Source organism: Fusarium vanettenii (assembly GCF_000151355.1).
Source record: "Fusarium vanettenii 77-13-4 chromosome 14 genomic scaffold NECHAsca_24_chr14_5_0, whole genome shotgun sequence".
Lineage (NCBI taxonomy): Eukaryota > Fungi > Ascomycota > Sordariomycetes > Hypocreales > Nectriaceae > Fusarium > Fusarium vanettenii.
Window position 1 is genome coordinate 108,017 of NW_003315861.1, and position 27,741 is coordinate 135,757.

Consider the following 27,741-nt stretch of genomic DNA (forward strand, 5'->3'; position numbering starts at 1 on the left):
CACCGTAAAAAATGGCTGGGGAAGTACTCCGCTGGCCCTTGCTGCCGCTGGGGGTCACGTGGCAATGGCGCGGCTGCTTCTCGCAAATCGTGATGTTAAACGGAACTCAACAGACATATGGGGGCGGACACCGCTGTCGAGGGCGAAAGCGGGCAATCACGAGACAGTGGTCAGTCTGCTCGCCTGAATAGCAGAAGATACACAAGATGCTGTTCTCGTCTCCAATACAAATAGGGCATTGTGTTCTCTCCAACACCCGAGCTATCTTCTCATTTTCGACTGCTATCAACTTCTACTCTAATTATTCTAAGGTACGATCTGGCATGTAAGCGGAGGCCCTCGTCTTCGATCGTCGTCGGCAGCGTTGGGAAGAATGAGTTAAGCGGTTCCTCCGCTTGTTCCGCCTTGTTCTTTATTCAGCCCGAAGGGCGTTTGCCTTGAGGAACGAAAGGTCTATGCCCCGCCCTCAAACTTAAAAGAGCCCCTCTCATTGGTCAGTTTCGTGTCTCCACTCAACGGGGATTGGTCAGACCCCTGGACCTCGAAAATCGTCATCCGGCCACCGCAGAGCCTCCTGAACAGTCTTCTTGCTCAATTCCTCCAGTCTGGCCTCTGCCACGGTCATCTCCTGGGGAACCCGGTTGCCCACCAGATCTCTTTCCCGCACCTTGGAGATGAGTATGATGCCGTCCAGCGACCGGCACCGCGACAGCTGCACGTACAGGCTGTACGGATCGCATTGCGCGGGGACTATGTATCCGTCGACATTTGTCGTCCTCGCCCCCCGCAGCTCCAGGGCTACGCGCTCGAGCGTCCTGCTCTGCACTTTGTAGTCTGTGCACGAGAAAGCCGCCGCGCACGGCAGACCCTTTCGGCTGACGTCGTTCTGCTGCCACGGCCGCTTTCGCTGGCAATGTATGCTGACACTCGTGGGTATCAACAGGATCGTGCCGGGCGGCATTCCGACGAAGTGGAAGTTCTTTGTCGTTTCCGACTCCAGTATTATCCCCGCCGGCGGCCCGAAGTGGACCATCGTATCGGCCGAGATCCGATGGCCCGGGTGCGCCTTGTCGAGGATGACGTCAAGCGCCGTGTAACTGGCCCCATTGATAAGTTTCAAGCCCTGATGGGTATTGTGGTTCACGACGACGGGCATCCCTGGCACGAACATGAAGACGCCTGGTACTGGGACCGCGCTATTATCGCCCTGGTTTAGCATCATGATGGCTTCTTCCTCCGTCGGCAGGCCGTCCTTCCATTTGTGCTCGGATATGAAGATGCGTATTATCGACCGCTGCTGGATCCGGAACGATAAGGCCGCCTCTATGTTTAGATTCCACCGATTCCGGTTCAGCGGCGTCACTACGGTGATGCCCGTTTCCCACGGGATCCGCCTGCCTTCCCGGTAGCATCTTGAGTTGAGGAGGTCTAAATCCGTGCGGTCCTGCACGCCCGACCGGATCCGCTTTAGCAGTGTCTGTAATTCCGGATCTCCGGCCGCGCGTACTTGTTCGTCTAGCATGACGACCGTCGTGAACTTCTTCCACAGCGCGTGCGCCTTGTTATGCTGGTGCCGTTGCTCGGCCTTGAACGAGTTGTCTTCGTCCCACGAGACGGCCACGCTCGGCAGCAGGATCGACCTCTTTTGTACCGGACGGAACTAGTGGAAGTCTCCGCAGAAAAGGACGATGGGGATCCCTCCGAAATCCTGTTGCGACCCGCGGAGCCTGCAGAGCTGCTCGTTCGCCGCGTGTAGCGTCCGAGCCCCCAGCATACTTACTTCGTCGATGACTAGTAGGTCTTTCTCCTGCCAGTCCATACGAGACTGGCCATGGACAAATCGTTCAGCCTGTTTTGGCAGTCGCATACCGTCGAGATCCTTGGCCGTGTTCGCGCCCCCCGCCGCTTGGTCCTTGGTGAACCCGCAGGCGGAGTGGATCGTGATGCCGTTGATCTGCGCTGCGGCAGTCCCCGACGTCGCCGTGATCAGCAGACAGTTCGAAATACCTTTTGATGCGAAGAGCTCGACGAGTGCTTCAATGACTCGTGACTTGCCGGTTCCACCTTCTCCACTAATAAATTCGCAGAGCTGACCGACATCGCCTCTGCCGCTACATCGTATCGAGTCGAGCTGGCGGCATATAATGAGGAAGGCGATTGTCTGCCTCTTGTTCAGCGTGAACCGCGCTGCCAGAGCCTTACCTGCCTCAAGGAAGGACGTTGATGCACCAAAGTCGACTTCTATGCGCGGACCTGCCTCGCCTGCCGTCTCCTCTTCTAAGTCGGCTGCCGTTATTTGGATATCCTCCTCGCCGAAACCAGTGAGCACACTTCGCACCGCCGCACTGTGGTTAGTTTTATTGGCCCCGGCTATATTTTGTATGCCCTGGATCATTCGCTCCCTCTCTCTGGAGGCACGGATCTGCTGCGACTTGATGGCCTTGACCTGATCCTGCGGTGGTATAACCGTCCCCGAAAATGCCACTTCTGGTATGCTTATCCGTCTTTCTCCCCGTTCGGGCATTACGGTGGCCTGGAGCTCAGCAGTCGAGCTCAGTGCTGACTGCTGGAAACGACAGAGCTGCTCTATTGTTGCCATGAGCTCTGGCGAGCCGGCAGTGATCTGGTTGGCGCCTACTGCACTTCTCATAACGTTAATCAGATGCGTTGTATTACCGATGCTGTTAGACTGGTACACCGATGCGGCCTCTTCACTAGCCTCGCCTTCTCCTTCCTCACCGGCACGTGCGGCCGTGAAGTCAGCGTCGCCGGCTGAGGCTGCCCATTGCCTGGCGTCGCGTTTCGCGTCTTCGGCCGACCGTCGGAGTAGTTGCATATTATCGACGAGGCATGATATTCTGGGAGGAAGTGCCTCTCGAGCCCGCGCCCATATGCTGTTGATGTCGCCCGTTTGTTCGCACAGGAAAGACTCCTATGGCATAAATAGCGCAAGATGCTGCACCGCTGCTCTTCAGCATGGAGGTTAGTCTCTTTAACACGACCTTTTATACTCCGTCGGCGGCGGCAGACCCACCTTCGATAGCACGACTCTTCGTTATCCTGGTCGAAATCCTTGCTTAGGTAGCCATCAAGGCAGACGCTGGCGTGCTTTCCCGGCCGTCTCAGCACCTGCAACCAGCCTCTTCTAGACTCCCACTCGCTCTCAAATGGCACCTCTCCCCAAGCGCCAGCGATCTCATCTTTACCGACTCGTTTGAGTCTAACGAGCGACACATAGTCATATAGACACAGGCTTCGCAAAACGTCTCCCCGGTGCTGGTATGCCTCAGCATAGCTAATCCTCTCACCTGCTTCTTCCACAACTATCGACTCGTCCACGGAATCGTTTGCAGCCTCTGCTCCGCTCTCTTTCCGGAGGTGTCGCCATCGTCGGAAGACGTGCCAGTAGAGCAGAGAGACATTTAGGAACGTCCAATCGTTGCTGTTGGTGAACTCGGTCGGGTATCCCAGAAGGTGGGCGATGACTTCGACCTGCGATAGTGATCGCTCCGTGAATATGCGGTTCGCCACCCTCATCAAGAATTGCCGCGTCCTGTTCCCCTTGACGGCGTCATCGGTAGCACCTCCTCCACCGTTCCCCCATCCGTTGGCCGTCCCTTCACCCGTTGATGTGGTCAAGAGCTCTGCCGCGGCGGCCACACGCTTCCACACCGGATCCTCCACTTTCGTCGCGTAATTTGTGACATAATAGATGAGGGCCATGGTCTTCCGCTGCGTCGCTATGAAGGAGATGTCATGGTTGTGGCGAAGCCCCACGGCCATGGCCTTGTTCCACCGATTCACCATGCTATGCCTCCTTCGAATTTGCAACACGCCGTCTGCCGTGAAGGCAGTCTTTTCGACTAGTCTCCATGGCGCCTGGAATCGACAAAGGCCACGCCTCTTTCCTCCTCCTTTGCCCTTGCTCAAGGAGTACTTGACATAAGTTGGGCTGTGAGTATGGATCTGTGTCGCACCGGCATAGAAATTCGCTTCCTCGTTAAATGCGGCCGAAAATTGCTCCCTGTTGTCAAGCAGGGAGGAAATGTCCGATGCCACCGACCGTTCCGCTTGGAGGGTGCAATACCCTTCCTGGTCCAAGTCCTACCTCATAGGTATGTTAGCTTTGGCCCCCGCCCCGACCGCTGCATCTTCTTCAATGATATGCCTAGTTAGGGCTATATTGTACCTCGGAGAAGATACTATCTATGTATTGGATGATATGTTCACGGTACGTTGCTTGGTCTTCGCCGTCGATATCGGCAATCATCGAACTCAAGTGCGCGTTTCCATGCAACCAAAGCAACCCGTGGACATGAAGCGCCCCTCGTTCGTTGGTCTCGACAGCACCAAAATAGTCGATGATGCGCCCGAATACCGACTCCTCTCCCACTTTGATATAATGCTCAAAGAACAACGTCATCTCCCGGTGGAAGAAGATGGCCGAGCTCATGGGGTCCGAAATGGCCAGCCGTAGGCGTTTGTACGACATGCCAAGGCTCTTCAGGAAAGCCTCGGCCGCGTCAGGCTCGCTGGTGCGGTATGCTGCAAGTCGCAGCTTTACCGGGTTCGTAATATCGTTTGGATTGAGCGTGAACCAGATCGCCGGCACGCCATGACGAAGAACAAGCGACTGTATCTTCCGCCGCATACTCAAGCGATTTTCTCTGGACATAGGCTGGCGGAAGCCGTACAAGGAAAGACTTCTCAAAAGCTCCTTCACACCCTCGTCAGTCGTTTTTCCTGAGTTCTCCAACTCGATCCTTGCCGCTGCTAACCTGTCAGCCGAGAGCGACCGTACTATGCGCTCTATCTTGCGGAAATCTTTCCTCTTTACGCTCAACATGCTGACGCGACGGTTCCTCGACCGTACACTCATGTTGAACACAAGGAATGCAAAGATGTGGTGGGTCGCAAATCGGCCACCATGGCGCTGGAGCGTGATGTCGGCCCACGTTCGCAGACTCATGCTACGGGACGAGACGAGGTCTTGCGCCGCCGCCTCTGCTCCGCGCATATCGGCACCTCTTCCCACGCTTATGGCAGCTTCTTCCACCAACCGTGGCCCCCCGACGCCAAAGGGCAATAGCGTGGGAAACGTCTTCGCGAAGAACGAGGCATCGAATGTGTCAGCGAATTCGTCGCCCCGAGAAACGTGAATGTATGGCTCACATCCGTCAGCAGGCCCTGTCCGTATCTCCGCCGATTCCACCGATTCCACCCGTGTTGTCGGGCCCGCTTTGGCTCCCCCGACCGCCGTATCCCCGTTCACGGCATTGCAGGCAAACAAGAGCTTCTCCACATCGGCTACATCCGGCGGTCCGTCCAGGGCAAACATACCCGATGATGTGACTTCGTTGATCGATTTTCCCAATTGACCAGACTCGGCCTCGCTCCCGTGGCCACCTTCGTCTTCGGTCAGCCCCGGCCCTTGGGTGTCGCCGCTGGGTATGTCTTCTCCTCGGTTAAGACGAGCGAGGACCTCTTCGATCTCCAACGATCCCTCGTCGTCCATGCCACGCTCCGTTGGAGGAACAATTTGCGCCGTTCGCGTTTTTTCCCATGCTGTTGGCTCATTCCGTTCCATGCGATCGTACACCAGCGGCGGCACCCCATGCGGCGGCGCGCCCCAGCTCTCCATCTCCGCCGCGTCAATCTCGATCTCGGCGTAATGCGGGTTGTTCTTCTTCAGCCAGACGAGGGCCCTCTCAACGACTCGTCGCCTCACCGATAATAAACCTGACAGGTCGCTTGGTGCTGGCTTCTCCGCACCCTGCCACGAGACATGGATCTCTTCCATCACTTGGACGAGCGGGTGGGGAAGCACTTTTGTGGCCAGCTCCTGCACATTGTTGGGGAACACCGTGATGTGGCCCTTGATGTGCTTCGGATACCGGGCACTCTGCTTCTGGCTACTCGCAATGCTGTACCTTGTGACGAACCCGTAACATGAGTTCAGCGCGATCAGCTTCTCCTCAACCGGCGTGAGGCCCTTCAGCTCCTCGGGAAACATATGTTCACACCCAATACGTCTGTGAAGCTGGGCCGCAGGCGACAGAACACCCCGCCTCAAGCAACGACCGCACTCTCCATATGCCGAGAAGGTCTCGCCCACGGGAAAGCAGCTCCGACATGAAAATGGCGAACGGTTGTCCTTTTCGACGCAGCTCGATATCCATTGGTCCTATGTCATATCTCTTAACTCTTTTTTCGTGCGCTTACGGTAGCACAGCATGCAAGTCCGTATTAGCAAAGTGTCTACATCGTGAAACTCCTTGTAGAAGGCTCGCACGGTCGATACCTTTCTCTCATGTGGTATTGGCGTATACTACGTCTGCTCTTTGGACAAACCCTCCTTGGCGGCAAATTCGTCCTCCAAGAAGCGCAACGCGCTCGCTAGGTCTTCGGCCTGTAACTCTCGTCTTCTCTGCTTTCGGGTTCCAGCTCGGATTTGTTTCCTTGGAGGCTCGTCTCGGCTAGTGTCTGGTCTTGCTTTCGGCCGCCGATACCGTCCCCGACGTCTCTTGGGCAAACCCCGTGTAATTGCTGCTGCTAGCTCGCTTCGTCTAATGTCTTTAGATATTGATTGCTTGGGCTGAGTAATCCGAACCGTGGGTGCCTCATTCCGGCGAAAAAGCGGGGGATCGTTAACCGCCCTATGTGGCTTCGCTACTGGTGAGTTAACTGGTGTATGTAATTGTAAGTCTATCAATGGCAATCCTTCTCGACCTATTGGGGATAATTCAGCTTGTTCTGCAGTGCGCTTAGAGGCGCGTGAGGCTTGCCGATTCCTATAGCCGAGACAGTTAGCCGTAAGTCTTCCACATGTTAGGGAAGACTTTGTCTTCGAAATGAATTGATCTGCCGGCTTCTCCTGTTTGCAGTTCCTGCAAATCTTCGTTGAAGGGATAGAATCAGCCATGACTATGATTCTAGGCGGACGGTAGATCACAAGATTTCCGCGTCGGGCCCTCTTTAGTTGCATGATTTCGCTTCTGGGATGATGATGATTATGCTCCTTAATACGGCATTGCTTCCTGCAGTATCCGAGCGGTCCGTCAATAGTCCCCTTAACCACCTATAACCCTTCCTGTATGCCTACAACCTAGACTCTTGCTCAACTGCCGACGTTGCCCTTTGTGCCGCCGCAACTCCTATCCTTCAAGTTGGTGCCACACTTAAGCTGAAACCGTTGCTACCCCGATATCAGCTGATTCCATATCGGCACTTCGCCTCCATTCGCAAGCTTCACAGAAAAAGACACTACTCCATCCCCTACAGTCATATCTCATTTCTGACATTTGACTTACATCACTTTCGATGACGTCTCTGCTTCCAGATCGACCTTGCTCATGATCCAAACCCCGCATTCTTTATCTATTTGAAACCTGAAGCTTTCCCGGACCGTTGTCTGGGCTCTGATCTGCCGAACCCCGCACCCCAGATACTGCGGCCCGCGAGAACTACCACTGCGTCTACCTGTATCCATATAGAAACCAAGCCATCGTTACCTCTCTTACTTCCTATTCTGCCGTTCCCTACCGCGGTATCTACCGTCCTATTGCCTCCAACGTTCGTCTCGGGTATTCTTGGCTCGTTTCCGATAGCCACTGCTCCAGTGTATTATGCCTCCTCCCGCTCCCTTCCCTAATAGCCCCTCGAACCCGCGTAAACCTCTCGAGAGCCAGACAAACGCGGGCAGTGATATGTCCGTGATGCTTTTCGTCCAGCCAGATTGCCCGTCCAAGTTTGCCTATCAGGACCAGCATCGCATTAACGGGCTCAACGCAGAGGCATTGGCGAGGGTCTTCCTACCTGCCCCACCCTGGATTCTGACCCCCGAGTATGCGCAACTTCGGTCGGACCCCGGTAACCCCTCCGCCTGCATCTTCTTCAGCACCAACCTTTCTATCTATAATAAATAAGTCATTGCATCAGAATGGACCGAGCAATGGTTCTTCATGAACGGTCGTGTTCACCCGTACACCCTGACCTGGGAGATTGAACAGCGAGATGGTCCAGAGTCAGATACTGGCGCCATCACATAATACACCATTCCGGCTCTTATTATCCGTGATCAGGGCTACCAGCCGTAAGCATGCTGCATACAACTGACCTTGGCATCCCGCCCTGACTCGAGCTAAAGCATTCTCCCCCGAAACTTTGCCTCTGTAGACCACTTCCCCGCTGTCCCTCCCGTTGTCGCGTTCACTGGCCCTGTTGTCGGTTCCGGCCGCACATTACTACGAAAGGAGTCTATTCCAGGACTCGACGGCGTCCAGTTAAAGTGCTGTGGCTTCGTCCAACTTTCTACGTTCATTGCTCCTAGAAAGCCTGACAAGACTCCCTTCAAAGGCTTCCATCTATTCCAGGTCTTTGTCATCTTCCCCATCCACGCTAATCCTTGGGCAGCCCTGTGCAAGAAAATGGTCGAGAGACAGGACACCCAGTTCCAGACTAACGCGCTTTTCACTTGCACGGGCAAAGTTGTCGGCCTGCTCGACCATAATATCATGGTGCACCCGCCCGGCTTTGACCGCGACTACGTTTTTATCGTCGTGCTAGATACCTGGACCTTTCTCGACAGGGCCACGTCTAAGTCGGCTTCCGTAGCCCTATCACTCTCTACCCCACCGAAGTAACTATCCTCCGGCCCTATGGCCTTTGGGGATGCGAAAGCTATGTTTGCCTCGCCACTAAAACCAATAGTTCACCGATCTCCTCCTATCCCGTCTACTCCTCCCACCTCTGCTTCGCTTGAACCGACTACACCACCGGCTAAGCGAATAAACCCTAACTACGGCTAGACCCCTACGAAGAAACGACGTCTGTCCCCGGCCTCTTCTAGCACTATTCTATCTTCTTAGAGCAAGGAGCCTGTTGGATCCCCCGCGATTTCGGCTTTCTCATAAGATGAACTTGATGTATCGGAGGCAGATATTGCTACTACCTGTCGTCTAGATGCGCCTGCGTCCGATTCAATCACAGCGTTCTCGCCTGATCTGCCCCGACTACATCGTAACCGTCATCCCCCAAAGAAGTATCAGGAAATTGTCTAAGAACCTATTGGAAAAATCCCCTTAGCCTAGCAATAATTAGTCACTTCGTATAGCAATAAATTGACTGAGATAGCTGTTGTCTATCCAGCAGTGGCGACCATTAATATCCCTCCTCGCCCACATTACCCATCCTTGGGCATGCAGACCTTCTTGTGAATTTTCTAATCCGGCCTTTGATGCTCCTTCCCCACAATAGCCCACGGCCCGGCATCGCCCATACATCTTGATGCCTTCCGTCTTTTCCCACATATACCTTACAGAGCATGTTTTCCATCATTTGTATGCTAGATGCATGATTCTGCAGATGCAAGATTGCGTCTCCATTGCATGACGTTTTCACTCTTTTGTATTTTCATGACCCCTTACTTCCTACACTACCTCGAGGACGCTGCCGGGATTACCCCTGAGAGGGTTCAGGTCTCCCCGCGTGTATATTTATGGCCAACACCACTCAAAACCAAGATTCGCACTTGGCTTTTCCGTATAGCCATCTTCGTTCCTCAAGGCCTTTGCGCAACCCGTGGTCGGGTTGCCTCTCCTATTACTCAGTCAGAAAGAAGACCATAAAACCTCTTCTGATTGGCCAATTGGCCTGGCCTGTGCTCAACTCGTGCACGAATTGGTCGGCCACCAAAATGAAGGCCCACAAACCCCTGAGCGTTGACAAGGTAACTAGCTTGGCAAGCTCTCCAAGAGCTTTCAGGTTCTTCTTTTCTTCAATGCAATCAATATGTTGGGTTTCTAAGCACGATTCTGACTGAATAAGCCCCGTGCCCCTTGCTCCTTACACTAACCTACGTGGCGGCTGCTTCCCTTTCCGTCGAATCTATCAAATCAAACCCATCAGGTTGCTAACGGTATCTAGGTTCACATATTACCTCCGCAGCCGGCCTACCTCTCAAGATTCCTCGGTTATCCCGCCTCCGGGAAGCAGTGCAGTTTCCTCCCTGATCATTCAGACCTGATCTAACTACCTCAAAGACAACCTCTCTATCGAGATCTATCATGGTATTGGACGTAAGCCGTCGCAAAGCCTCTCTGCCCGAGTGATATCTAGCAGTCTAGGTGGGTATGAGGTGGATATATATACGGTCAGATGGAGGACGATATACCCCAGGCGGTTCGGAACTGCCGTACCTGCAAGCAAGACCTGCCCGAAGTCGAATTTCGAAGCGTCAAGGACCCTGCGAAGCTTACAGGAGAGTGTGCTAGCTGTAGGGCACGCCGAAGGGAACGGGAAACCGGATCCCGAGCCGCCGTTGCCGCCATGCGGAATATCGCCTCAAGGCTATCGCCACGCCGAGCCACGAAAAGGACCGATTCTCTAGCTAACCTGACGCCTCCAAGGCGGGCTGCGCCAACGCCTGCGTCTGTGCACGGCTTACAACCTCCTGCCGCACCTGCTTTATTCCGTGGCCTGGCGCCCGCTCTCCAGGGACCGCCTAGACCTCTGCTGGGGCCATCTACCCCAAGCGCGGTAGAGGGACCTTCCCCTATCCCTCCTACCCTTTGCCTGCCAACAGTAGTTCTGGGCACGCCGATTCCTCAAACGCCAATTCCTCAAGGCACTCTTCCAACGCCTCCTGTTGTGCTAGGAACGCCTATACCACAGGAATCGTTCCCTACCACTCCTTCATTATTGCCACAGGGTCATCGTCGCGGCCGCTATACACGTCAAAGCGCACATGCTGAAGAGCGACAGTTTGATCAGATAGTTGATCCACCTTTTACAGGGGACCTTAACTTGCCTGCCCTTAGTGAGGAAGATCAGGCCCTTGTGCGGGAGTTCTATACTGCCCTGAATGACGACCAGATGCATAGCTGCATTCGCTGCCGGGAGCATTGGTTCGATATGAAGAGAAATAGCTTGAAAATCTGCAGCCGCTGCATTAGTCGAGACAGGGAGAGAACCCCTAACGAGCCCTACTTCTTTAGCGCTGCGAATAACCTTGACTTCGGGGAAGTCCCCGGTAATCTACCTGGCCTAACAATGGTTGAGGAGATGCTGATTGCTAGGGTTCACGTATACGTGAAGGTCCTATAGGTACGTGGTGCTCAATATAAATACCGCGGTCACGTTGTCCACTTCCTTCGCAATGTTGGTAGGCTATTTGAAGAGCTCCTAGTCCTACCTGAAGAGCTAGACATCGTACTCCTGCGGCCTCCTGATATGGAGGGCGACCCTCGCTTGCAGCAGCAGTTCGCTCGCGATTTCCGGGTACGCCGCTCATGTCTGCTGGCCTGGCTGCATTACCTATAGCGCCACCACCCGGGCTATCGCGATATCGTCGTGAGGCAGGATCGCTTGCAACGGCTTCCTCTTGACGGCAGCATAGTTGCTTCTATCGCTTGCCAAGTGGCTGACATACCTGACGGCGAGGTCCCCTAAGGCCCCGTTGAGGAGGCTGTAGAAGAGGATCCTAGCGATGCAGACGCATCGGCGATCCCGAATTTGTAGGTTACCGATACCGAATTAAACGCCCTGCAGTCCCGATTCCTTTATGGTACCCCCGACCCCGAGCGTATGGCCGATCTTGAGCATATGCCGCCTAGCGCGCAGGCTTAACACCAGATGCCACTACCTTCCATTCGCAGGACTCCTATCAACGAATTCAACCGTTCCCAGCCGCTGTTAACGCTTGCGTTCCCTACTCTCTACCCTGACGGCAAGGCGGACTTCGTGGAGCCTCGCCTACGGAGCATCACGTACCAGGACTACCTTGCCCATGCGATGAGATGGCAAGACGGACGTTTTGCCCGCTATAAGACGTGGCCTTTCGTCGCCCTCAATACGCTGTTACGTGCGCAGGTCAGAAAGCGAAGCAACTACTTAGTTAAGCAATACGAAGGCCGCCGTCAACCCCTTACGCGCGCTGACATAGAGGAAGCGATGGCTAAGCCTGACGAGCCAGAGGCTCAGGCCCTGATCCAGTCGATCACGCGCTAAGCCGCCGTAATCAGGGGCACCCGGCCATATTGGTATAAGCAAAGGAAGGAATTGGAGGCATATGCCTACAATCTAGGCAGGCCTGGCCTTTTCGTTACAGTAAGTGCGGCTGATTACCACTGGGAGTCCCTTTATCGTCATATGCCTCGATTTCAAGAGTGGAAAGCAGCTCCTGAGGCGGCGCGGATGGCCCTGTCCCGGCAATTACTGAGAGACAACGCCCACATTGCCGCTTACTACTTCCATAAGCGTTATACGCTGTTTAGGACCCTTGTCCTGAAGCAGAAGTTTAACCTAACGGACTTTTGGGGTCGCTATGAGTGGCAGGGCAGGGGTTCTAGTTACTACTATGGCCTATATTGGCTAAGTGGTCACCTAGACTTAGATCCTGATAATGGTTAGTCCCGGGAGCGATTCGCCCGAATCTGGGGATATCACGTATCTGCTGTTAACCTAGAGCCTCGGCGGATATAGGCGCCTGGGGAAGGGAATCCCCTGATTAGTAATCTATTGGATTATCCCCTCACCGTTTAGTTCCTATCAATGGTAGTCAACCGCGTGCAACGCCACCGCTGCAATAACTACTGTATGTAGCTCAATAAGCATACTAAGCAGGTAGAGTGCCGCTTTGGATTTCCTTACGCGTAGCGCCTACTAGCCTCCCTTGATAAGGTTCCTTATTCTAAGCACTGGAGCTTCAGGGGCGAGCGCAACGATAGCTAGATTAATCACTATAACCGCTTGCTTACCGTTGCGTGGCTAGCCAATACAGATGTCTCGCCCTGCACGAGCCTATAGCAGGTGATCGATTACGCAGCCAAATACTGCTCTAAGTCGGAAAAGAAGAGCGAGTCGTTTGCTCAGATTGGGAAGGCCCTGATGCCCCGGGTCAAGGACCATAACCCCCTGATTTCCTTCACGTCAAAGCTCCTAAATCAGCTAGTTGCTGAGCGAGACTACTCGAAGCAGGAGGTTAGCCACTTGCTCCTCGGCCTGCCGTTACAGGAGGGCTCACGAACCTGCCTACACGTTGACTGCCGTAATCCTGATAGGCATTCCCGCTCCCTACGGATCGACGGCGATGAGGTTGACGAGGCCCCCAACGTCTACGAAAAGTACCGTCAACGCCCAGAAGACCTAGAGGATCTGACATATGTTTCATTTCTCAAATACTGGAACTTCCGCTCTAGGAACCCTTCCATGTGGAAGCAATGGCAGCCGGGCAACGTTAACGGCAGGCCTCGTGTATTAGTCTACTTTCCTCGTTATCAGGCTGATCCAGAAGGTCAATAGTGGCTAGATTACTGCCGCGTAAAGCTAACATTGAACTACCCATATCGCCGGTTTGATGAGCTCCTCACATTTGACGGCTAGCGTTTTAATTCTCACGCTAAGGCCTTCTCCTATTGTTGGCAGCACCACAGCCATGGTGATGACCATTACGGCCGGCCAAAAGAGGCTCGATTATAACCCCAAGAAGATCAGTACGAGACTCTGCCTGTGGAGGAGGAATTTGATGACGAAGACTGGATCTGCCTCGCCGCCCTTTTACCTGATAACCCCCTTACCCAGGAAGGTCTTGACCTACTTGGCCGCCGCAATATCGACGTTAATTACGACTGGACACGGCATGTGGGCACTTATCCGGAATTTCGAGATAGCCACTGGAAAGACCTTATCGCTAGCCACCCTATAGCCAACGATGTGGAGGTCCTTGGCCCTCACTGGCGTGACTAGCTTAACTCATAACAACGGCTAGTGTACGACACCTTCATGGGCCACTTCCACGTGCAAAATCCTGCTCAAATCCTTCTCCACGTTGACGGTGGTGGTGGTACAGGCAAGTCCTTCCTTATCAAGGTACTTTCCTCCTATCTTTAGGCGGCTGCCCTACCGAATCCTAGCCCTATTTGCCGCGTAGCCCCAACAGGCGTTGCGAGTAACCAGATACAGGGCAGCACCATACATTCCTTGCTACGCCTCCCAGTAGGTGGTGCTTTTGCCGACCTTCCTCCAGCCGACGCAGCCGCCCTTTAGTCCCGCCTACGGCACGTTAGATACCTCGTTATTGATGAAAAGAGCATGCTAGGGCTTGAGCAGCTGGCGCGGATCGATTCCCGCCTGCGGCAGGCCTTTCCACAGCGTAGCCTCGAGTTCTTTGGTGGTGTGAGCGTCTTGCTTGTGGGCGATTTCTTCCAGTTACCACCAGTCCGGCAAAAGCCCCTGTATTCGACTAGCACTAGCCTCTCTTCGTTGGAAAGGAGAGGACAGGCGGCCTACCGGTTATTTGACCGCACCGTCTTTCTGACCACGGTACAACGACAGACTGGCGATGATCAGGCCCGGTTCCGTCAGGCCTTGCAAGAACTGCGTGAAGTTAAGTTATCTATACCGTCCTGGGACCTCCTTAGCAATCGGGTACAGGCCAAGCTAACGCAGAGCGAGGTTGACAGATTCAGGGCCGCTATGCGGGTGTATTCTACGAAGGCCCGCGTCAACGAATACAATTACGAGCATATGATGCACCTCAACGCCCCGGCAATACAGGTGGAGGCAAAGAACCAGGGCAACGGCGCGGGGCAGGCGCCAAGCGACCATGCTGGCAATCTATCCAACAAGTTTCCTGTTGCTAAGGGCGCCAGGGTAATGCTCACGACTAATTTATGGCAGCTAGCTGGCCTAGTGAATGGCGCCCAGGGTACTGTATACGATATCGCCTGGAATGAAGGCGCCAAACCATGGGAAGACCCTCCGGCCGTTATTATGGTGGATTTCGATAGCTACGATGGACCGCCGTATCTAACAACTAACGAGGGCAGGAAAATCGTACCCATCCTTCTAGTCACGCGTGATTTCCTAGTGGGCAACGAGACTTGCGCTCGCAAGCAGTTTCCCCTGATCGTGGCATTTGCTATCACTGTTCACAAGTGCCAGAGCCTAACGAAGGATCAGATAGTTACTGACCTCGCTACACGCGACTTCCAGGCCGGTATTAGTTATGTTGCTGTCTCACGAGTTACCTCGCTGAAAGGCCTACTGCTTGAGGCGCCTTTCGATCGTCACAGCCTCTATAACCACACGCCCACGGAAGGTTTATACGCCTGCGTTTCCTACGTACTGCGATTATGGCTAACTACAAAGCAGGGATGAAGATGCGCCTTGCTGACCAACAACGTCGTCAGGCTCAACAGCTGATCGATCCGCCGTATCCACCACGGTACATTGACTAAATGACGTTTTCCTATAAGCTACAGGGAAAGGGGAACTCGATATACGGTATATAGTTGATTGGGCCTGGCAGGAAGTGGTAGAGGGACCCCTATGTCTATCAGTCAACTCCCTACCACAGGTTTGAAGTGGTTTAAACAGCTGGTTATCGCCGCAGACGAAAAGGGGATCTAGGGGGTTCCCCCAGAAGAGTTTAATAGCGGGTATACGGTATTTACCCTTCGGGCTGGATATTCAGCCGTTAAGTCCCTTGCCTTGGCAACTTAACGGGTGTTCGAAGTATTTTAGAGGCACACGTCTCTCAGAACTTGACCTCGGTAGGCGTATGCATCTAGGTACAATAAAGTCCGACCACTTTCCCGAAATTGTACCGTCTCTGATGGCTCTTCGGCATCTGTTTGTGTGCTGGCCTGGCGACGGAGGTGTATCCAACGCCGGAAAATAGTCCAATAGAGTGCGGTCAAGTTTATGTAGGACCATTGCGGCACGTTAGTAAAGTCCGTTTGATAGCCAAGCAGGAAGTAGCAGACCTCCACGGCCGAAAGCTGTCTCTCGGAAAAGATTCGATTGGCGGCCCTCATCAGAAACTGACGGCTCTCGTTCACTACGGCCTGGCGCTGGGCATCCTGCTCAGCAAGATTCGGCTCGGGATGCCTCAGCGCTGCCGATTCACGAAGCTGTCGAAGAACATCAGCGGCGAAGACAAGGCGTTTCCACATCGGCGTGTCCAATTTGGTGGCGTAGTTCGTGATGTAGAATACCATGGCGAGTCCCTTGGTTCTCGTCAAGATCATCGAGATGTCGTGGTTGTGGCGGAGGCCGACTGCCATTGCTTTGTTATACCGGTTGACGAGCGGGTGGTTCCGCCGGATCTTGAGCAGGCCGTCCTCCGTGAATCCGGTGTCCTCGACGATCCTCCAAGGCGCTTTGAACCGACAAGCTGTCCGTTTTTTGTGCTTATCTGCACCCTCTCCGACGAGTCTTTTTAGAGAATACTTGATACAGGTGTAGGTGTGCGAGTGCACCTGGCAACAGTACGCAATGTAGTTGGACTCGTTGTCGAACGCCGCTGCGAGAGCCTCGGTGTCGTGCATTATTTCCTCGACCGGGTTAATTGGCTTTCTCTCCTTTCTGATAGCTTTCCCGGCTTCCTCATCTAAACATTCGTGAAATACCGAGTCTAGATACCGAACCACCTGACCACGGTATTCTTCTTCCTCGGGGTTCGCCATCTCATCGATCAAGGATGGCAACCTCATATTACCTTCCAGCCAGAGTAGTCCATGTAAGTGCAGACTACCTCGGTCATTCGTCTCCACCGTGGCGTAATAATGGCTAATCTTTCCGAAAATCGATTCTTGGCCAGCCCTGACGTATTTCTCAAAGAACAGAGAGATTTCTCGGTGGAAGAAGATGGCGGCGCTAACTGGGTCCATGGTGCTGAGGGCGATCCTGTCATACCTTCCCCGGAGATCGGCTAGCAGTTCCTTTGCCGTGTCGTAGTCGTGGAGCCTGTGGATGGAGAGCCACATCTTGACCGGATTGTTGATATCGTTGGGGTTGACCGTGATCCAGATGGCAGGCATACCGGTCCAGATGTTCACTGCTTGTATCTTCCTCCGCATCAAGAGTCGAGTTTCGTTGGACAGCGGCTGTGCGTGGCCAAAGATGGACAATTCGCGAAGCAAGAACGATATGTCCGGATCTGTCGTGGTCCTTGTCTCTCGCATCTCCTCCTCGGCTATTTTTAGGCGGTCCGCCGTCAGGCTTCCATAGACCCGTTCCAATCTGTCGAAAGAGCCCCTCGTCATGCGGACCATGCTGATACGGCGGTTCGTGGATCGGAGGAGGAGATTGAAAACCAAGAAACAAAACACTGGATGCGTAGCAAATCGGCCCCCATGGCGTTGCAACACATATTTGGCCCAATAGTTGAGCGAGTGATTTCCACTGCGCCTTGCTGGCTCCGAAGCGTCATGTAAATTGCCGTCCGGCTCGCTCAGCGCCTTGGGGCCCCCCCTCCCCCACGGGAAAAGCTTAGGAAAGGTCCGTGGAAAGAAGTCCTCGTGCAGGTTGTCCGCGAAATCCGCACCCCGCTCGACTCGGATGAACGGTTGGTCTCCTGCTGCGTGGACAGCCATAGCGGAAGGTTCAACATCATTGCCGTGTCCAGTATGACTCGGCTGGATAGCCTCAGCTAGGAAGGATAGCTTATCAGCCTCAGCGAATGCGGCTGGCCCATCCAGAGGAAACATGCCGGACGTTGACGTCTCGTATAGGATATCACCGTCACGGTCGAGACTCTCTGGGTCAGGAGCAGACATATGGGCATCCTCAGGTGGTGGGTGAGGCTGTTCCATCGACGCATTGGCAACTGAGATAGGGGTGTCGTCGCTTGGGTCTGGTTGTAGCGAGGTGAGGAGGTCTTCAATGCTTGTGAAACGGTTCTCCTCTAATCCGCGATCGGTATTCGGGACGATTGGGTCAGTGTGTGTCTTTTCCACCGCCGAGGGTTCCTCCCTCTGCATCCGCTCCATGAGAGCGGTGGGAACTGTCGAGCCCTCCGCGTACTGCCAGCCCTGTATTTCATCCAGGTTGATTTCGATGTCCCTGTAAAGGGGATTGTTCCTCTGTAGCCACAAGAGGGCTGCGGTTACTCGAGACTTGCGCACCTGAAGAAGCGTCCCCACTTCCGCCGGGCTGGGTCTGTTGGCCCCGCTCCAAGACACGTGGATGTTCTCGATTGTCTGAAGAAGCGGGTGAGGGAGCACCGTGGCAACTAGGTCATCTACATTGTTCGGAAATACGACAATGTGACCCTTCACGTGTTTCCTGTAACTGACACCAGACGGCGTTTTGTTATCAACAGTGAACTTCGTGATATAGCCGAAAGGGGCCTGAAGAGCGATCAGTCTCTCCTCGACAGGAGAGAGGCCATCGAGTTCACGAGGATAACGATGCTCACACCCGATGTCCATGTTGTTGACCGAACATGCCTTCGGCAGCTTTCCGTTTTCGAAAACGCCGCGGCACTCGAGGCAAATATCGACCCCCATGTCACCGCCCTGTGGGAGACACTTTTTGCATTTCTGAAGAGCCGTCGTAGCCTGCAGCAACGCGGGGGTCAAGTACGTCCTCCAATGGATGGTAGTAATGTTGGCTGGCGGGCATTTTCTGTAGCAAAAAGTGCAGTGGGAAATGGGTAACGTCCTCTCGTCGGTGAAGGCCTCATAGAACGACTTCGAAGTCTCAACTTGAAGGGCGAGGGGGACTTCTTTGCACCAGGATCTTGATAATGATGCGTCCCTCTTAGCGTGGAAGCACGACTCTCGGTATTGTAGAAATTCATCGAGGGGTTGCTGCTGGAGTTGGACGGTCTCGTCCAGCAGCCTAGGCCTTTTCCGGGAGCGGCTTGGCCCCGAGGGCGGTGGAGTCAGAAGGCCTTCTTGTTGTGTTCGATGGCGCTTACGGGAAGGCGGCGTCTGCGGAGGACGGAAGGTCGGTTCGGGGGTGCTTGGCCCTTGTACCAGCTCGGTATCTCTCGCCCTTTGGCGGTCCAGATCATCACACGTGCGGGGACGGGCCGTTCCTCCGGAGTACCGCCGGTTCAGCTCATCCAATGTACGAGCGATCTCTTCGGGAGGTAATAAGATCTTCCCCTGTCGGACAGTGCCTTGCGTCCGATGAAGTGTTTCTTCTGCATGCTGGCGGTCTAGGTTCTTCGATGTACGTGTGATCTCCTCAACTGGTAGTCCAAGCCTGCCGTCTCGGAGCTGCGACTCCACGGCCTCTTGTGGACGCTCTCCTTGCCTCCGATGGATACTTTCTTCGGTATGCTGCCGATCTAGATCAGCCAACGTACAGGTGATCTCCTCGAGGGGTCCCATGACCTTCTCGCCCTGGGTCTGTGGCTTCGATGCTTCTTGCTGGCGACCCCCATCTCTCCGATGGGCTGTGCGTTCGGTATGCCGGCGATCCAAACCGTCGATTGTACGGTTAACCTCCTCAAGGGGTACTCTGAGCTTCCCATTTCGGAGATCTGATTCCATGACCTCCCGGGACCGAGCTATTCGCCTTCGGCGAGTTGTTTCTTCGGCATGCTGACGGTCTAGGTCATTCATCGTGCGGGCGATCTCCTCCGGAGGTAACATAAACTTCCCGCCTCGGACCCGTGGGACAGAGGCTTCCTGTGGAAGACGTTCTTCTCTCCGACGGGCTCTTTCTTCGGCATGATGGCGGTCCAGGTCGCTTAACGTACGGCGAATCTCGTCAAGAGGGACTCTAACCGGCTCCTGTGGGGATTTTCGGAGAGCCTGTATGGCAGTCTCGTCAACGAAGGCTCCGCCCGGCCGGTTTCGTGGCTGGGTGGCTTTGAAGCCCCGCTGAGCTCGGTCTCGAGCGCGTTGGCGGTCTAGATCTTCCAGCGTTCGGCGAATCTCTTCAAGCGGAACCTTCACTGGCTCTGGTCGAGGCATGGTGTAAGCGGGAACAGCAGGATCTGCTTCTGTGAAGAGCGAAAAAGAATAGGCAGAGAATATGGCGCCATGCCGGACCGATAGGGGGCCAAATGGGAGAAGTAAACGTGTCCATCGTCGAAGAAACTGGTCTTGAGAGACCAAGAGAGCACGAGGGAAGGGTCAATGCACTGCTGTAGCTCGTTGTCGCGTATCACCACTAGGTTCGTGCGACTGGATATGAAACGCGGCCCGTACTTTGGTGTCGTGTATCCGGTTTCACATCCGGTTTGTCGTATCAAGGATTCCAATCCTAACGACATGAACTTAAATATTAAATAGCTGTGCCCGAACACATGGCTGTTCAATTTTTCAATTTCCTTTGTTCGATAGATAATTCTCATCAATTGACTGGTGCCACCAATGATCCCTGTGGAGCCAATTGTCTGACACTCGTTCTATCACAGCAACAGTTTTTCCTGGAGCTGGCAACTGCGCAAAGCGTGGCCCGTCAAGATCAGGTAGATCAGGCCGCTCATTCAATTCATAGTGTCACACGGATAGGACCTATCCGAGCCGGATAGAGACTAACGTACATGATAAGCGAGTCGGAAATACAAGCGAGTCGGAAATTAGAATTTATACCTTAAATCGCGATTTTAAAATAATTCTTAAAAATTCAAGCTTAGCCTAAAATAGCTATAAATCTTAGACTAGCTCTATTAGGTAAGTCCTTATATATAAAAAATTTTCTAAATTTTATATATATATTTTTAAATAGTTATTAAGAAAAAGCATATTCGCACTGTTTTTTTTAAAACTTTTAATATTAATTAGCTTAATAGTTTTTTTAAAAAATCTAAAAAAAAATTATTGTATGACTTTTTTCTTAAGAAGTCTAAAAGTAATTTTTTTTTAGTTTTTATTAATTATATAGCTAGTTTTAGAAAATCTAATATTTGTACTTTTAGCTGTACAGTATAATTTCCGACTTGCTTGTATTTCCGACTCGCTTATCATGTACGTTATCCGAAGGATCAAAACACATAGCAGTCTCAGCTCTGGCAGGCAGCGGCTCGGCTCGCGTGGTGGCACAAATTGTGGCTCAACCCCCAAAGATGGCGCATGGGTTGTGGTGGAGAAAGGGGAGGATCTGTGGAGCAGCTCGCACGGATCGTTTAGCGGCCCGAGTTTACGAAGGAGGGCGCGGAAGAAAGAACCTTTCTCCTCTTCGTTCCGAAAGGCAAAAGGCACAGGAGACCGGTCCCCTATGGGGTCCGCCAATGCCTTTTCGGAACGAGCCGAGCCCTTGAGAAGCCGCCTGTGTTGTGGTTACAGGGATTGGTGGATTGGATCAAGGGGTTGGTGGCGTCTGCGTGTGATCTGCGTGTGATCTGCCTCTCGCCATTCGCGCTTTTAAACGCGGCGCACAGGCGCTTGCTACTCAAACCCCGCTTTCGACAGCATTGCTGTTTCGTGTATGTGTTCCTTTACCTTTTCGATTTAATCTACGTATTCCTCAGGGAATAGCATTAAATTGCATTAAATTATTCGCCATGGCTATTGACTACTCGAAATGGGATAACCTGGACACGGATTCAGAGCCAGAAACATCCCCTCCGTCAGTCCCTACCCCCCGAGCTCCCATGCCAACAGCCCCACAATCAGGTGTACCGGCCGTAGCAGCGCCAGTCACAAGCAGCACCCCAGGACCCATCCAAGCCATCATTGTCCGGTGCGATGTTGAGAGAACCAGATTCGCGCCTTGGTCTGTGACAATGATCGAGGCGGATCACCCCATCTTCTCGAATTTTGTGCCTCCTATCCCAAGACTCATCGAGGTTCCATTAGTCTTCCACCGGGTCGGCACTCATTCTGCAAACCGGGCCGATCTCGACAATCAAATGGTCACATATCTCAACATCGACCATGAATCCGGGTTTGCGCCCCCGAGCTGGCAGTCCTACGTCGGCACGGTGCTGGTGGCGCGAAAGGATCAGAAGCCGTTGCGACCGCAGCATCTGGAAGGCGTGGGGATGTATTGCGATCACATTTTGGATCTCTTTGGAGAGGGAGAAGGTGCACCGGCACATATGTATAATAGACAAGCATTTGAGCAGTGGTGGAAAGACTACTGCAAAGAGCAGAAGAAGTTACGGCCGGGAACCGGAGGCGACAACGATCCGGATGATTGGCGAGCGGTGAGGTCGCCTTATGAGATGTAGGGCCTTCTGGGTTCGGAATAAGTTGTCTTTGTATCTAGCGCTGTCCTACACGAGGATTTGCTGACTTTCAAATAATCGTCTTGTTTCTGCTGCTAGATCCGTCAACCTCTGCATGGCATCAATTATGCCTTGGTCTGGCTTATTCCCGATGAAATCCTGCGGCCGTACGGGACTAAGAAGCTTGATGCCTTGTAGTGTTCTGCACCTGGATAGTTGTACATAGAGGCTGGTAAAGTCGCATTTCGAAGGCTGACCATTCATCATACGGTTTCCTCGCAGCTCCAAGAGCACGTCCTCAAACGTCTTGCCCTGGGATTTATAGTCAGTGAGGACAAAGGCTGGGACAACTGGCAGCCCTCGCCGAGCGCATTTCCCGGATAGGAACTTGTAGTGTGAGTTGGCTGGATCTAGGGTATGCGTGGTAGGCCGGATGAGCACGGTGCCGGTTGGGAGGGCTGGGATCGCTAAATCCTTTGTTTCTTGCGACTCTAACAAGATGCCCAGTGGCGGACCAAAATGGATGGTAACGTCGTCCGCAAGATGGTAGCCCGGGGATTTCGGATCGGGAATGATGTCCGCAGCCGCAAACTCTGCCCCATTCACAACTTTTAAGCCGGTGTATGTATTTTTGTTGACCACTACAGGCATCCCCTGGGCGTAGAAGAAGACTCCAGGGATCTTACAGTTGGAGTTGTCGCCTTGTTCCATGGTCTGGGCCACCTCCTGCTGGGATAAGGCTCGACTGCGCCAGGTGTGGGTTGAGACGAAGACCGAGATATGTCTCCTGTGAAAGCGGGCCCAGTCTACCACGGCTTCCATGTTGAGGCTCCATCGGTTGCGGTTGAGCGGTGTTATGGCGCGCAAGCCATCCTTGAAGGTGATTTGGGAGCGGTCCACGAGCTTGGTGTTGAGTAGGTCAAGGTCCTCCACGGTCTGGGTTCCAGCCCGTACTCTGTCCAAAAGGGCGCCTAGCTGAGGATCGTCTCGCGCGCGGACTTGCTCTTCAAGGAGGATAACTGTCTTGAACAACAGCCACAGACTGTGGCCACGGTGGTGAGCGATGGTCGCTTGTCCCAAGAACGCCGTGTAAGCGAGATCCACCATCCGGTCCACCAGGAGACTTGTCTCGAGCACAGGGGCGAACTGATAGAAATCACCCATCAAGAGAACAACGGGAATGCCTCCAAATGGCTTATCGGCACAGTCAAGGAGAGCCTGGAGGTGGCAGCTGGCGTTGAATAGAGTGGCTCCCCCGAGCATGCTCACTTCGTCGACTACGAGGACCAGTTTCTGCTTCCACATCCATTTCTTCGCTTCCGAGAACATCGGAGGCTTTTGTTTGTTGTGAGAACGGTGGGTGTCTAGTCCCAAGGCCGAGTGGAGTGTCGTGCCGCCGATCTGGGCAGCAGCACTGCCTGATGTACCGGTAACCTGGAGGTGATGTTGCTGACCTTTAGCCGTGAATATGTCCCGCAAGGCATCGACGATCCTGGACTTCCCAGTACCGCCTGGACCTCCGACGTACTGAAGATGTTGGCCAGCCGAGTCAGGATTGGCAATATACTTGTCCAAGAACCGGCACACAAGTTGAAGTGCCATGCTCTGCAGATCGTTGAGCGTATAGCTAGACGCGGCAAGAAGTCCCAGCTCCCCGAACCCTCTGGTAGGGCCAACGTCAACAAACATTCCGGGACTTTGTACGGCCGAGTCATCCAGTTGTCTCGGAATGGGAATGTCCGTGTCACACTGCCGAACAAGCAGATCGTCGATGTCGGCGTCACCAATGGAGGTTGTACCACCTTGGAGGCCGCCCTCCATTCCATCGAGCATCCGGAGATGCAGCATGTCCAGTGCCTTTGCCGCAGCTTGAAGATCCTGTGCAGAAGGAATAGGGAGCTGGGATAAGGGACTATTCTGGTTATGGCGAATTTGCTGGTAAAAGTTGTCGTGACGTTGGATGAAAGGCCGATCCTCTTCGACAGGGTTCTCATAGCACAGATCCCGGATCAGGCTCTGAAGGACTGGGGAATCTCTCGTTGCGTCAGAGTCTCGCACGGCACTTCGAAGAGTCTGGAGGAGAGCTGTATACGTTTGGTGATGCTCTGCCATGGTTGGTTCTGCTGAGGTGGGCTCGTCGCCAAAATCGCCGTCATCCAGAGGAGAGTCCACATCCACTGTGTCGTCGCCTTCCGACCGGCTGGCCCAGAGCTTTGCATCCCTGCGAGCATCCTCAGCCGATTTTCTGAGGAGGGAGATGTTGGAGACATGGGATCGCAGGCGGGGACACAGCATAGCTGCATAGTTCGACCATATTTCTGTGATATCACCGCGCGTCTTGGAGAGGAAGTTTTCCCATGGCACAAACAAGGCCAGATGGAGAACAGAGTTGCTGCACAGAATGTCAGCGATGGCTCGGAGGTGAATGGGGCAGCAAGGGGAGCGTACCGTTTGAAATACACCGGATGCTCGTCCATGTGGTCATCGCTAATGAATCCCTGAAAGATCGGCACCGCGTAGTCGGGGGGTTTGCGAAGGATTTGGATCCATCCGTAGCACTCTGGAGGGCCTTCCAGCGCAATATGAGTGTCATCCTCATCTCGGCCATGGCGACGCTCCAGGGTAATCATAGACATATAGTCATAGAGGCACCAGTCTCCCAGAACTGGGCCTCGGCAGGCATAGGCATCCAGGTACAGTAAAGTCCAGCCACTTTCCCGAAATTGTACCGTCTCTGATGGCTCTTCAGCGTCAGTTTGTGTGCTGGCCTGGCGACGGAGATGTATCCAACGCCGGAAAATGGTCCAATAGAGTGCGGTCAAGTTGATGTAGGACCAGTGCGGCACGTTAGTAAAGTCCGTTTGATAACCAAGCAGGAAGTAACAGATCTCCACGGCCGAAAGCTGTCTCTCGGAAAAGATCCGATTGGCGGCCCTCATCAGAAACTGACGACTCTCGTTCACTACGGCCTGGCGCTGGGCATCCTGTTCAGCAAGATTCGGCTCGGGATGCCTCAGCGCCGCAGACTCACGAAGCAGACTCACGAAGCTGCCGAAGAACATCAGCGGCGAAAACAAGGCGTTTCCACATGGGCGTGTCCAGTTTGGTGGCGTAGTTCGTGATGTAAAATACCATGGCGAGTCCCTTGGTTCTCGTCAAGATCATCGAGATGTCGTGGTTGTGACGGAGGCCGACCGCCATTGCTTTGTTATACCGGTTGACGAGCGGGTGGTTTCGCCGGATCTTGAGCAAGCCGTCCTCCGTGAATCCGGATTCTTCGACGATCTTCCAAGGCGCTTTGAACCGGTAAGCTGTCCGTTTGTGTTTGTGCTTGTGCATATCCTCTCCGACGAGTTCTTTGAGAGAATACTTGATACATGTGTAGGTGTGCGAGTGCATCTGGCAACAGTACGCAATGTAGTTAGACTCGTTGTCGAACGCCGCTGTGAGAGCCTCGGTGTCGTGCATAATTCCCTCGACCGGATCGATTGGCTTTCTCTCCTTTCGGACAGCTTTTCCAGCTTCTTCATCTAAACATTCGTGAAATACCGAGTCTAGATACCGAACCACTTGGGCTCGGTATTCTTCCTCCTCGGGTGTCGCCATATTATCGATCAGGGAAGGCAACTGCATATTACCCTCTAACCAGAGTAGTCCATGCAAGTGTAGACTGCCTCGGTTATTCGTCTCGACTGTTGCGTAGTAATGGCTGATCTTTCCGAAAACCGATTCTTGGCCCGCCCTGACGTATTTTTCAAAAAACAGCGAGATTTCTCGATGGAAGAAGATGGCGGCGCTAACTGGGTCCATGGTGCTGAGGGCGATCCTGTCATACCTCCCCCGAAGATCGGCTAAGAGTTCCTTTGCCGTGCCATGCTCGTGGAGCCTGTGGATGGAGAGCCACATCTTGACCGGATTGTTGATATCGTTGGGGTTGACCGTGATCCAGATGGCAGGCATACCGGTCCAAATGTTCACTGCTTGTATCTTTTTCCGCATCAAGAGTCTAGTTTCGTTGGAGAGCGGCTGTGCGTGGCCAAAGATGGACAGCTCGCGGAGCAGGAAGGATATGTCGGGGTCAGTCGTCTTCCTCGTCTCTCGCATCTCATTCTCGGCGGCTTTTAGGCGGTCCGTCGTCAAGCTCCCATAGACTCGTTCAAGTTCCTGAAAAGAGCCCTTTGTCATACGGACCATGCTGATGCGGCGGTTGGAGGACCGGAGGAGGATGTTGAAGACCAAGAAACAGAAGATGGGATGGGTGGCAAACCGGCCTCCGTGTCGTTGCAGAACATACTTGGCCCAGTAGTTGAGCGAATGATTGGAACGGCGCCGAGCAGGCTCTGAAGCATCTTGTTGATTGGAATTCGCCTCCCCCAGGGCCTTTGGGCCACCCCTCCCCCACGGGAAGAGCTTTGGGAAGGTCCGCGGGAAGAAGTCCTCGTGCAGGGTATCTGCGAAGTCGGCACCGCGCTCCACTCTGATGAACGGCTGTTCGCCTGTTGTCTGAAGGCGCATGGTACATGGCTCAGCGTCGTCGGCATCTCGACTCTGACTCGTCTGGAGAGCGTCGGCTAGGAAGGACAGCTTATCGGCCTCCTCGAAAGCGGCTGGCCCGTCAAGAGGAAACATGCCGGAGGATGACGTCCCATAAACGACTTCATCGTTGCCGTCGGCATCATCTGGAGGCGAGGGATGGTGCTGTTCGATCGACAGGGTACCATCCGGAGGGCAGGGGTCGTTGCCGGAGCCGGTTTGTGCCGAGGTGGTGAGGAGTTCTTCAATACTCACGAACCGGTTCTCCTCCAACCCTCGATCGGTATCTGGGACGATATGGTCCGTCTGCGTCTTCTCAGCAACCGAGGGCTCCTCCCTCTGCATCATATCCATGATGAGGGTGGGAACATTAGAGCCCTCCGCGTAACGCCAATCGTCTATCTCGCCGTGGTTGATTCTGATGTGCTCGTAAAGTGGGTTGTTCTTTTGGAGCCACGACAAGGCAGCCCTTACACGGGACTTGCGCACTTGGAGAAGATGACCAACATCTGCCGAGCTGGGTTTGCTCGAACCACTCCAAGAGACGTGGATGTTCTCGATAGTTTCCAGAAGAGGGTGGGGGAGAACTGTAGCGACGAGGTCCTCGACCTTGTTCGGAAAGACGACGATATGGCCCTTCACATGCTTCCGGTAACTGAGTCCCGACGGGGTCTTGTTGTCGACGGTGAACTTTGTGATGTAGCCGAAAGGGGCCTGGAGAGCAATTAGCCTCTCTTCAACAGGAGAGAGGCCATCGAGCTCTTCAGGGTACCGATGCTCACATCCGATGTCCATATTGTTGACCGAGCAGACCTTCGGAAGCTTTCCATTTTCCAAGCCGGTGCGGCACTCGCGGCACACCTGAACTCCAGCACCGTCGTCCTGTGGCAGGCACTTCTCGCACTGCTGAAGAGTCTTCGTGGCCTGCAGCAAGGAGGGCGTCAACTGCCTCTTCCACTGGATGGTAGTGAGGTCGCGAGGCGCATGCTTTCTGTAGCAGAAGACGCAATGCGAAATCGGCAACGTCTTTTCATCCGTAAACGCCTGGTAGAATGACTTCGAAGTCTCTACCTGAAGGACGAGGGGGACCTCCTTGCACCAGGATCTTGTTACTGATGCCTCATATTTTTCGCGAAAGCAGGCCTCGCGGTATTGTAGAATGGACTCGAGGGACTTTCGTTGGACTTGTGTGGTCTCCTGTGTGGTCTCCTGTGTGGTCTCCTGTGTGGTCTCCTGTGTAGTCTCCTGTGTAGTCTCCTGTGTAGTCTCCTGTGTGGTCTCCTGTGACAGTCGTTGTC

General features: G+C 53.8%; 5 protein-coding genes across 5 annotated transcripts; 2 read left to right on the forward strand and 3 right to left on the reverse strand.

Moving 5' to 3' along the window:
* Positions 1-526: 526 nt before the first annotated feature.
* On the reverse strand, positions 527-6,013 carry NECHADRAFT_88568 (uncharacterized protein; the record flags this gene model as incomplete). The annotated part of the gene is made up of 4 exons (XM_003044148.1): positions 527-1,660; positions 1,781-2,894; positions 3,035-4,104; positions 4,190-6,013. 4 exons carry the CDS (start codon positions 6,011-6,013, stop codon positions 527-529), a joined length of 5,142 nt encoding a protein of 1,713 aa, XP_003044194.1.
* Positions 6,014-7,625: 1,612 nt separating this feature from the next.
* NECHADRAFT_88569 (uncharacterized protein) lies at positions 7,626-8,642 on the forward strand (the record flags this gene model as incomplete). Its single annotated transcript, XM_003044104.1, has 4 exons — positions 7,626-7,869; positions 7,939-8,023; positions 8,082-8,092; positions 8,176-8,642. 4 exons carry the CDS (start codon positions 7,626-7,628, stop codon positions 8,640-8,642), a joined length of 807 nt encoding a protein of 268 aa, XP_003044150.1.
* A 6,893-nt stretch (positions 8,643-15,535) lies between these two features.
* NECHADRAFT_88571 (uncharacterized protein) lies at positions 15,536-19,709 on the reverse strand (the record flags this gene model as incomplete). The annotated part of the gene is made up of 4 exons (XM_003044149.1): positions 15,536-15,565; positions 15,606-18,946; positions 19,097-19,186; positions 19,493-19,709. 4 exons carry the CDS (start codon positions 19,707-19,709, stop codon positions 15,536-15,538), a joined length of 3,678 nt encoding a protein of 1,225 aa, XP_003044195.1.
* A 1,535-nt stretch (positions 19,710-21,244) lies between these two features.
* NECHADRAFT_55280 (uncharacterized protein) lies at positions 21,245-21,913 on the forward strand (the record flags this gene model as incomplete). The annotated part of the gene is made up of 1 exon (XM_003044105.1): positions 21,245-21,913. One exon carries the CDS (start codon positions 21,245-21,247, stop codon positions 21,911-21,913), a length of 669 nt encoding a protein of 222 aa, XP_003044151.1.
* A 45-nt stretch (positions 21,914-21,958) lies between these two features.
* On the reverse strand, positions 21,959-23,512 carry NECHADRAFT_98139 (uncharacterized protein; the record flags this gene model as incomplete). Its single annotated transcript, XM_003044150.1, has 3 exons — positions 21,959-22,051; positions 22,082-23,364; positions 23,419-23,512. The coding sequence occupies 3 exons, from the start codon at positions 23,510-23,512 to the stop codon at positions 21,959-21,961; spliced, it is 1,470 nt and encodes a 489-aa protein (XP_003044196.1).
* Between the last annotated feature and the right edge of the window lie 4,229 nt (positions 23,513-27,741).